This window comes from Leucopleurus acutus (genome assembly GCF_964270905.1).
Source record: "Leucopleurus acutus genome assembly, chromosome: 3".
Taxonomy (NCBI): domain Eukaryota; kingdom Metazoa; phylum Chordata; class Mammalia; order Artiodactyla; family Delphinidae; genus Leucopleurus; species Leucopleurus acutus.
In genome coordinates, this window is record NC_139145.1 from 150,521,810 (window position 1) to 150,533,616 (window position 11,807).

General features: G+C 38.0%; 1 protein-coding gene across 1 annotated transcript in view; it reads right to left on the reverse strand.

Annotated features, from left to right (window-relative positions):
• LOC309959517 (cadherin-6) overlaps positions 1-10,999 on the reverse strand; it is a gene marked incomplete at both ends in the record, with an annotated part of 56,102 nt that extends 45,103 nt beyond the window's left edge. The window contains one exon of the mRNA XM_082835843.1: positions 10,772-10,999. Coding sequence (XP_082691969.1) covers positions 10,772-10,999 — 228 coding nt within the window. The remainder of the gene's footprint in view (positions 1-10,771) is intronic.
• Positions 11,000-11,807: the final 808 nt, after the last annotated feature.

An 11,807-nucleotide genomic window follows, 5' to 3' on the forward strand; every position in this document is an offset into this window, starting at 1 on the left:
AGAAATGTTTAAAAAAGACCTAGAAGAATTAAAGAACAAACAAACAGATGAACAATACAATAACCGAAATGAAAACTACACTAGAAGGAATCAATAGCAGAATAACTGAGGCAGAAGAACGGATGAGTGACCTTGAAGACAGAATGGTGGAATTCACTGCTGTGGAACAGAATAAAGAGAAAAGAATGAAAAGAAATGAAGACAGCCTAAGAGACCTCTGGGACAACATTAAACACAACATTCGCATTATAGGGGGTCCCAGAAGGAGAAAGGAGAGAGAAAGGACCAGAGAAAATATTTGAAGAGATTACAGTCAAAAACTTCCCTAACATGGGAAAGGAAATAGCCACCCAAGTCCAGGAAGTGCAGAGAGTTCCATACAGGATAAACCCAAGGAGAAACGCGCCAAGACACATAGTAATCAAATTGGCAAAAATTAAAGACAAAGAAAAATTATTGAACGCAGCAAGGAAAAAATGACAAATAACATACAAGGGAACTCCCATAAAGTTAACAGCTGATTTCTCAGCAGAAACTCTAAAAGCCAGAAGGGAGTGGCATGATATATTTAAAGTGATGAAAGGGAAGAAACTAAAACCAAGATTACTCTACCCAACAAGGATCTCGTTCAGATTCGATGGAGAAATCAAAAGCTTTACAGACAAGCAAAAGCTAAGAGAATTCAGCACCACCAAACCAGCTCTACAACAAATGGTAAAGGAACTTCTCTAAGTGGGAAACACAAGAGAAGAAAAGGACCTACAAAAACAAACCCAAAACAATTAAGAAAACGGTCATAGGAACATACATATTGATAATTACTTTAAACGTGAATGGATTAAATGCTCCAACCAAAGGACACAGGCTTGCTGAATGGATACAAAAACAAGACCAATATATATGCTGTCTACAAGAGACCCACTTCAGACCTAGGGACACATTCAGACTGAAAGTGAGGGGATGGAAAAAGATATTCCATGCAAATGGAAATCAAAAGAAAGCTGGAGTAGCAATACTCATATCAGATAAAACAGACTTTAAAATAAAGAATGTTACAAGAGACAAGGAAGGACACTACATAATGATCAAGGGATCAATCCAAGAAGACGATATAACAATTATAAATATAAATGCACCCAACATAGGAGCACCTCAATACATAAGACAACTGCTAACAGCTATAAAAGAGGAAATCGACAGTAACACAATAATAGTGGCAGACTTTAACACCTCACTTACACCAATGGACAATCATCCAAACAGAAAATTAATAAGGAAACACAAGCTTTAAATGACACAATAGACCTGATAGATTTAATTGATATTTATAGGACATTCCATCCAAAAACAGCAGATTACACTTTCTTCTCAAGTGCGCACAGAACATTCTCTAGGATACATCACATCGTGGGTCAAAAATCAAGCCTCAGTAAGTTTAAGAGAATTGAAATCATATCAAGCATCTTTTCTGACCACAATGCTATGAGATTAGAAATCAATTATAAGGAAAAAAACTTAAAAAACAAAAACACATGGTGGCTAAACAATATGTTAATAAATAACCAAGAGATCACTGAAGAAACCAAAGAGGAAATCAAAAAATACCTAGAGACAAATGACAATGAAAACATGACAATCCAAAACCTATGGGATGCAGCAAAAGCAGTTCTAAGAGGGAAGTTTATAGCTATACAAACCTACCTCAAGAAACAGGAAAAACTCAAATAAACACTCTAACGTTACACCTAAAGGAACTAGAGAAAGAAGAACAAACAAAATTCAAAGTTAGCAGAAGGAAAGAAATCATAAAGATCAGAGCAGAAATAAATGAAACAGAAACAAAGAAAACGATAGCAAAGATCAATAAAACTAAAAGCTGGTTCTTTGAGAAGATAAACAAAATTGATAAACAATTAGGCAGACTCATCAAGAAAAAGAGGGAGAGGACTCAAATCAATAAAATTAGAAATGAAAAAGAAGTTACAACAGACACTGCAGAAATACAAAGTATACTAGGAGTGTACTACAAGCCACTCTATGCCAATAAAATGGACAACCTGCAAGAAATGGACAAATTCTTATAAAGGTATAACCTTCCAAGACTGAATCAGGAAGAAATAGAAAATATGAACAGAACAATGAAACTGTGATTAAAAATCTTCCAACAAACAAAAACCCAGGACCAGATGGCTTCACAGGTGAATTCAATCAAATATTTAGAGAAGCGCTAACACCCATCCTTCTCAAACTCTTCCAAAAAATTGCAGAGGAGGGAACACTCCCAAACTCATTTTATGAGGCCACCATCACCCTGATACCAAAACCAGACAAAGATACTACAAAAAAATAAAATTACAGCCCAATATCACTGATGAATGTAGATGCAAAAATCCTCAATAAAATACTAGCAAACAAAAACCAACAACACATTAAAATGATCATACACTGTGATCAAGTGGGATATATCCCAGGAATGCAAGGATTCTTCAACATACGCAAATCAATCAATGTGATACACCATATTAACAAATTGGAGAATAAAAACCGTATGATCATCTCAATAGATGCAGAAAAAGCTTTTGACAAAATTCAACACGCGTTTATGATAAAAACCCTCCAGAAAGTGGGCATAGAGGGAACCTACCTCAACATAATAAAGGCCATATATGACAAACCCACAGCAAACATCATTCTCAATGGTGAAAAACTGAAACCATTTCCTCTAAGATCAGGAACAAGACAATGATGTCCACTCTCACCACTATTATTCAACATAGTTTTGGAAGTCCTAGGCACGGCAGTCAGAGAAGAAAAAGAAATAAAAGGAATCCAAATTGGAAAAGAAGAAGTAAAACTGTCAATGTTTGCAGATGACATGATACTATACATAGAGAATCCTAAAGATGCCACCAGAAAACTACTAGAGCTAATCAATGAATTTGGTAAAGTTGCAGGATACAAAATCAATGCATAGAAATCTCTTGCATTCCTATACACTAATGATGAAAAATCTGGAAGAGAAATAAAGGAAACTCTCCTATTTACCATTGCAACAAAAAGAATAAAATACCTAGGAATAAACCTATCTAGGGAGACAAAATACCTATATGCAGAAAACTACAAGACACTGATGAAAGAAATTAAAGATGATACCAACAGATGGAGAGATATACTATGTTCTTGGAGTGGAAGAATCAATATTGTGAAAATGACTATACTACTCAGAGCAATCTACAAATTCAATGCAATCCCTATCAAACTACCAATGGCATTTTTTACAGAACTAGAACAAAAAAATCTTAAAATTTGTATGGAGACACAAAAGACCCCGAATAGCCAAAGCAGTCTTGAGGGAAAAAAATGGAGCTGGAAGAATCAGACTCCTTGACTTCAGACTATACTACAAAGCTACGGTAATCAAAAAAATATGGTACTGGCACAAAACCAGAAATATATATCAATGGAACAAGATAGAAAGCCCAGAGATAAACCCATGCACATATGGTCAACTAATCTGTGACAAAGGAGACAAGGATATACAATGGAGAAAAGACAGTCTCTTCAATAAGTGGTGCTGGGAAAACCAGACAGCTACATGTAAAAGAATAAAATTAGAACACTCCCTAACACCATACACAAAAATAAACTCAAAATGGCTTACAGACATAAATGTAAAACCGGACACTATAAAACTCTTAGAGGAAAACATGGGAAGAACACTCTTTGACATAAATGACAGCAAGATCTTTTTTGATCCACTTCCTAGAGTAATGGGAATAAAAACAAAAATAAACAAATGGGACCTAATGAAACTTAAAAGCTTTTGCAAAGCAAAGGAAACTATAAACAAGATGAAAAGACAACTCTCAGAATGGGAGAAAATATTTGCAAACGAATCAACAGACAAAGGATTAATCTCCAAAATATATAAACAGCTCATGCAGCTCAATATTAAAAAAACAAACAACCCAATCCAAAAATGGGCAGAAGACCTAAATAGACATTTCTCCAAAGAAGACATACAGATGGGCAAGAAGCACATGAAAAGCTGCTCAACATCACTAATTATTAGAGAAATGCAAAGCAAAACTACAATGCCATATCACCTCACACCAGTTAGAATGGGCATCATCAGAAAATCTACAAACAACAAATGCTGGAGAGGGTGCGGAGAAAAGGGAACCCTCTTGTACTGTTGGTGGGAATGTAAATTGATACAGCCACTATGGAGAACAGTGTGGAGTTTCCTTAAAAAAGTAAAAATAGAACTACCATATGACCCAACAATCCCCCTACTGGGCATATACCCAGAGAAAACCATAATTCAAAAAGACTCATGCACTCCAATGTTCATTGCAGCACTATTTACAATAGCCAGGTCATGGAAACAACCTAAATGTCCATCAACAGATGAATGGATAAAGAAAATGTGGAACGTATATACAGTGGAATATTACTCAGCTATAAAAAGGAATGAAATTGGGTCATTTGTAGAGATGTGGTTGGATCTACTTACGGAGTGAAGTAAGTCAGAAGGAGAAAAACAAATATTGTATATTAACAGATATATGTGGAACCTAGAAAAATGGTAGAGATGAACCGGTTTGCAGGGCAGAAGTTGAGACACAGATGTAGAGAACAAACGTATGGACACCAAGGGGGTTAAGCAGCTGGGGGTGGGGGTGGTGGTGGGATGAATTGGGAGATTGGGATTGACATGTATACACTAACATGTATAAAATGGATGACTAATAAGAACCTCCTGTATAAAAAAATAAACAAAATAAAATTCAAAATTTCAAAAAAAAAAAGAAAAGACAACATAGGAAGATTTTGAGCAAGACTAATAAATAAACCAAGAGGGCAGGCATAGATAAATCATATTAGGAATAAAAAAAATTGCAGATTGAAAAAAAATAAGAAACCATCACCAACTTCCAAAAAGCTAACATCAGAAAATATCTGTGAAATATATGGTTTATCAAATTCCACAAAAACAGATCTCTTGATATGCTGCTAAAAATAGAAGCATTTCAATGGCCTCTAATGGAGACTAGTTTTACCTATACATTGTGTGGAAGGAGAGGATTAAGAACATTGTGAGGAGACAATAAAATGGAGGAGACAAGGAAATTAAGTGTTGCTGTGGGCTGTTTAATGATAATATGTGAATCTTTTGCCTAAAATTGTGCATAGTTTTGAGATTTTAAATATATTCATTCTTATATTAATGAATAACCATGTCTTCAAAATCTAATCTATATCTACCTATGTTTTTTTCTTATTGAATTTAATCTTAGGCTATATACCAGCTATTGTCAAGGAATTGCTATATTATGTAAAGCTGGAAGAAGGGGCATGGGGTTTTCTGAAAATGTGGAATTACAATGCTTCCCTCTTATTTTTCTATTCAGCTTACATAAAGCCAAAGATAATCTAAGTGATTCTGCATAAAATCAAATACTCTTTCCTTTAGCCCTTGACAAGAAAACATGTACCTCTTTCTGTTTTCTGTGCCAGCATCAGTGACACTCTCACTATCCTGATTGTTCTATCTTGAAATCTCCGACTTTTTGAACCTCCTGCATTCTCTCCTTTGGCTTCTGCAACCAGTTAATTGGGAAGTACTGGTAATTCTCCCTCTGCCAGATGGGCTAACACCTGTTCTTCCCTTAAGATGTGGTCCCAACACCATCATTGTCTCTAGGAAGCTCTGTTGAACCCCTGAGCCCAGGTGACCCCTCTCCTTTATATTTCAACAATACTTTGGGGATGCCCATTTTATCACTGAGCTTGCCACATCTAATTATAATCATTGCCAATAATATTCTCCTAGGGCAATGGTTCTCAAGTTTCGCCACATATTCGGATCATAAATACTTAATTAAAAACCAACTAAATCAGAATCTCTGGGGAAGTGAGACCCAGGCCAACGTACATATTGTTAAAAGCAGCACTTCTCAAATTTTAATATGCATAAAATTCACCTAAAATTCTGCTTTTGTTGAAAAGCAGATTCTGATTCAGTAGATCTCAGGTGGGGCCTAAGAGTCTAAAGTTCTAACAAGCTCCCAGACACAGATGCCGCTTATGCTAAATCAGCATAAAATTTCCCCCAAATGGTTATGTATTTTAGAACATGGGTCCCCAGCCTTTTTGGCACCAGGGACCGGTCTCTCGGAAGACAATTTTTCCACGGTGGTGGGCCGGGGGAGGGGGCGGTAGATGGTTCAGGCGGAAAGGCGAGCTATGGGGAGCGGCAGGTGAAGCTTCGCTCCCCGCGCGCCCGCCCCCCCCACCACCCCGCCCGCCTCTCACCTCCTGCTGTGTGGCCCGGTTCCTAATAGGCCGTGCGGCCCAGGGGTTGGGACCCCTGTTTCAGAAAATAGCATCTTCCTTATCTGTATCCGTATCCACGTCTATATCTTACGCTCACAAACTTTTACCCAATATAAGACCACTTCTTTCTATTCTGATACCTCTACCTGCCACCACCTTTTCAGGTATGTAGAGGTGTTGAGAATTGTCTCATAAATCAGAGTTTGGGTGTCAATATTTCAGCTGTAACTGGCCTTCCTCACTTGTATTTACAAGTGCATCCCTCCCCAGCTGTGCCATGTCCATGTTTCTGTGTTAATCTTACTGGACACAGAACAATGCTGAGGAGCATTAAGACAGTATGAGAAGGAAGGTCTTGCTACCTTTGCTTGTGCTTCAATTTTTAAATTATTATTAATTAATTATTTTTGGCTATTAACCTATTTTTGGGTCTTCGTTGCTGCGCGCAGCCTTTCTCTAGTTGCAGCGAGCGGGGGCTACTCTTCGTTGCGGTGCTTGGGCTTCTCATTGCGGTGGCTTCTTTTGTTGCGGAGCATGGGCTCTAGGCACACGGGCTTCAGTAGTTGTGGCATTTGGGCTCAGTAGTTGTGGCTTGCGGGCTCTACAGCGCAGGCTCAGTAGTTGTGGCGCACGGGCTTAGCTTCTCCACGGCATGTGGGATCTTCCTGGACCAGGGCTCGAGCCCATGTCCCCTGCATAGGCAGGCGGATTCTTAACCACTGTGCCACCAGGGAAGTCCCTGTGCTTCAATTTTAAAGCATGATCTTGTATATTCACTTCATTGTCACTCCAGCCTCCAGACTCCATCTTCTGCTGCTTCTTGGATGCTTATGTGACTTTCTTTTTCTCCTTCTACACCAGGTAGCCTCTTGCTCCCACACCCATTCTCACATTTTCCCCCATTGTGAAGTCACTGTCATCCCTACTGACTTACCTCCAAATAACTGGAACCAAGGAACACACATATAAACAGCTGCTTATAATGTAAAAACTTCTTTCTTCTACTTTAAGTGTATTTGCTCAACCATATTACTTTTCCTTAGTTAATGCTTCTATCTGTTACATGTACAGATCAACCTTTTCAGTTTTAGGTCTCAAGAATAGGCTCTAAGTAGCTATTATTTAGTAGGGCTAATGACACAATTTAAGGTTCTATTAGCCTTTGTACACCTTTATATACCAATCTAGCCACATTCCTATGGTTCCCAGAGTGTGCACCAAGGCACCCTGGTGTGCAGCAGGGAACTCACTGCAGCACCAGGAAATATTTTAAAAAATTGAGGGAAATACAGCAACATGAGCTATCAGACATCTTGCGAATTACTAGCTCAGAGTAGATCACAGTTTCAACAGCAGGTGGTGCTACATTCCTTTCGATGATGTCATATATTTATTAAGATGGGTTTCCCACAGTGCCTGTGTTAAAAAGCAAGTACCATGTGAAAAATCAATGTGGAAAAGGAAACCAGGGATTGGTGTCCAATCTGAGAAGTTGTGCAGTGTCCAATACCTGCCCACATTCCATTAGGAAGTAACTGGTTATTTAAGAGTGAAATAAAAATATTATTTTTTCTATTAATTGTTATTTTAGTTATTTATTTGTTAGAACATAAATACGTATTAAGTTGTTTGGGCCTAATTATTTCTTTTGGCCTAAGGGCATTGTGAAAAAATTATCGAGATGTTACAGGCATTGCAAACCAAGAAAGTTTTGGAACCTCTGCTATAGTCTAATTTTTTTTTTCCCCCCAAATTTCTTGACCTTGTGGATTCGGATAATCTCATCAGGTACGCCAAATCTTTTAAAAGTGGACCAACCTGTTGCCACATGAGAAACGAACCTTTTTTTTTCTTTTTAAGTATTTATTTTTTGTCTACGTTTAACTGTGGTAAAAAACAAATTGTAGTCTAATCCCTTTGTCTGTTGATAAAACATATAGTCCAAAGACAGATTCAGGAAAATGCCTTATCAATAGTTCAGGAACACCTCTTACATACATCTGATGTAGCAATGCTGGCACCTACAATAACTTCAATTATTGCCCTTGACTTTTTTTTTTCTAGTGTATATTTTTTATGGGTTATAACTTCAAGGAGGTGGGGCAGGGGCAGATAATGATGAGGAAGGGAAACTTATCTTGCTGCCGATAAAATATCCAAATCCAACGAATCAAACTGAAGCTGTGATTGTGAAGGGGTTTTCCCACAATCCTCTACATTTGCCAGCCACTGAGAGATCCGTTAATTATATCATTTTACTTTTTCAATGATATAAAATTCAGTAATCCACTTCCACGCATTACAGACAGATTTAATAGAGTGTATACAATGGAGTTTTCATCAATAACTTCTTTCTGCACCTACTACGTGCCAGCCACTAGTTCTTGTCTCACTTTACACTGCAGCTCCATGCCGTAGGTAGGCATTGCTCCATGCATTTTCTAGATGAAGAAAGTAAAGTCTGGAAAGGTTAATAGCCTGCCGTGGGCCAGACGACTGGCAATTGGCAGCACAGCGATGCAGCCTCAGATCTGCTTGACTCCACAGCTCGCAATTTTTCCCCGTGGCAATATTACCTCTCACAATTATAATCATAAAACTGATTCTTCTGAGGTTTTATCCATTGTTGCTTCTAGTATTTTGAAATATCTGGCCTTTCTTTTTTTTTTTTGCGTTACGCGGGCCTCTCCTGTTGTGGAGCACAGGCTCCGGACGCACAGGCTCAGCGGCCATGGCTCACGGGCCCAGCTGCTCCGCGGCACGTGGGATCTTCCCAGACTGGGGCACGAACCCGTGTCCCCTGCATCGGCAGGTGGACTCTCAACCACTGCGCCACCAGGGAAGCCCTACCTGGCCTTTCTTTAAAAATACATGTATTTTTATGTAAAATGGCATCACAATTTGAGAAGAAAAAGAAAAGAAAGGGGGGATCAATTATTTAAATACAGCACTTTAAAAAACTTAATCTTCTATAACAATAATGTTATTTGTATTGTAGAAAGTGCTTTAAAGATTATAAGATTATTGTTATTTTTTACAATAATTTTTTAGCCTTGCCAGTGTAGTGCTATTCAAATTTCACAGAGGAAATGGAGTGAAGTACAAGTAAGTGGACTGTCTTCAGCAGTCACATAGTATGTGAATTTCATAGCAAATACAAGGTTAGACCCTTGGGGATCCGTGTTGATGTTCATCCCTTCACTGAATATTTCCTCTCCTACTTTATTCCACATTAATAATTCACTTCACTGGAACGATGCCTGGTTACCTCAGCCCAAGCCATGGATGGCTTTCCTTCATTTATTGTGGTAAATGCTTAAAGAGAATATTGGCACGGGGTTATTCAGGGATATTTGATAACAGATTGAAGTGTGAACATGCAGCCCCTGGAATCTGTAAAATTTATGCTTTTTGAGTGCTATCTAAATATAGATGTTCTAAAATTGTAGCTGTAATCATAAAGACATTTTATCATCTCTATTATGTTTGTTCCCAGTGTGTTTACGTAAAGGATGTATGACAATTATTTTTCTTATCAATACCATGTTCTGAGACAGAGAACCTACGAAGTACAAACCTGTGTCCCTGTCTTTTTTCACTTATTTGCGGGATGCAGATATTCTGCAATGGGAATGTAGCTGATGATAAAATTTCAGTGAAAACTCATGATGACAGTATAACTAAGCTGTTTCCCTGACTCAGCGCCAGTAATCTGGAAGGGCTGTAATAAGCGATACGTCCTCATTTTACTTTCTGGAGTCAATAAAATGGTCAGATGATATTTGGAAATAGCACCTTTACATAATCATTTTTTCTCTTTTGTGAACCTTGCCACAATTAAATCATAAGTTTTGAAATGCCTGGCTCTTGCCAATTATGGGAGATAAGACAAAACAGCAACAGCAGTAACAACTAAATCTAAGGCCGTGGTGGGTTTTGAGGACAAAGGGCTCCATTTGGTCAGAGAATGGATGGCACTGTAGGTAGCAGAGTTAAAAAATAGTTAATTTGAACGTGGCCAAAGGACTAAAGCTCAGAATGTTTCCTTTCACAATGAGAAAAAGGAAACTTCTTTTCCTTACAGCTTAATCACTCTATTCCTATTTTCAATACATACTACTTTATGGAATAGCTGGACCACATTTTTCAAGCTAAAGTAAAAATTCAAGGATTTATGATAATCCTATGCGGCTGGTTGTAGGTGTTTCGTTTTCAACGGAAGCATTTCTCTTTCTTTGTTGCAGTGCTAACATTTCTCAGCTTCTCGCTACAGTCTTCCTGAAACTACTCAAGTGAAAAAAAAAGTCTTACCAGATAAGCAACAATTCTTACTGTACTGGGGGAATATTTCACATCTTCCCCATCTATTTATGAGAAGTAACTTCTTCAAGCTTTTAAAACCAGAATGTCAAAGAGCCCAGTGGAATCCTACCTTGCCCACATACTGATAATCGGATCCTGTGTATTCCTCCAGCAGAAAGAACTGATTCCACATCCAGCTCCTTTTCGAACGGTTCAGCTCATTTTTGCTGTTTCCAGAGAGCTCCAGGGTCCTTTTCTTTGCCGGGAAACCACTAGTCCTCTTAGATAATGGAGTTGAGAAAGTTGGGTAGGGCTGGCCAACCCAAAAGAGAAGCAAGAAGTATCGGTAAGTTCTCATTTTGATGACACAGTCCAGTCTCTGAGTAGTGGGTGCCCTTCTCCTTGAAGTGTCTTTTTTCACTGCACTGTATCCAGCCTCATTCCTCCTCTCTTCCTTAATGTTCTTGGCTTGGCTCTCAGAGGATATCTGGAAAGAATAATAACATATTAAGCATTTTTAGAGGTGCTTAAAATTCAGCGTTAGAGCAAATAAGCTCTGGGAAAAAAAGAGGACATAAATTTGAATAGCAAAACAACAAAAAATAAATTGTCTATCAGTTTTGAAATGAGGAAAACAGTCTTTCAGATATGCTAAATGCAAGGTGTGTTCCGAGTAGGAAGCTGCTGTTTTTCTCTCTCCTTTTCTATCACTTAAAAACCCTGTTTTAAGTAATAGCCTTGCTATAGGTCAACATGCCAGAGTGGATTATTTCACTACTCTTTTACCTCTGAGTATATGGGTTGAGATCTGGTTAGAAGAAATGAGTTTGTGTTTCTGATTCTATTTGCATATTTATCCTCATGAAAGAATATCACAGACAGTTTTGATTCAATTGAAAGTGGATAATGTTGAAATTTCGCTACAGTGTATCGAGCACCTGTGATGTGGAGGCAGAAGCCTGTTCTGCAGACTCTTGGCTTCCGAGATGTGTTGTGATGGAACAGCCTGGGTCAGATAAGCTTGGAAAAGACCTAATGCCTTCCCTTCAGGATGCTCATTATCATATTGAGGTTTCTTTTTTTGTTTTTTTTTTTTGAAGATTTTTGTCTTAAAAAAATTTTTTTATACATATTGATGTTTCTGAAGTGAAATTTTGTAGCAATGA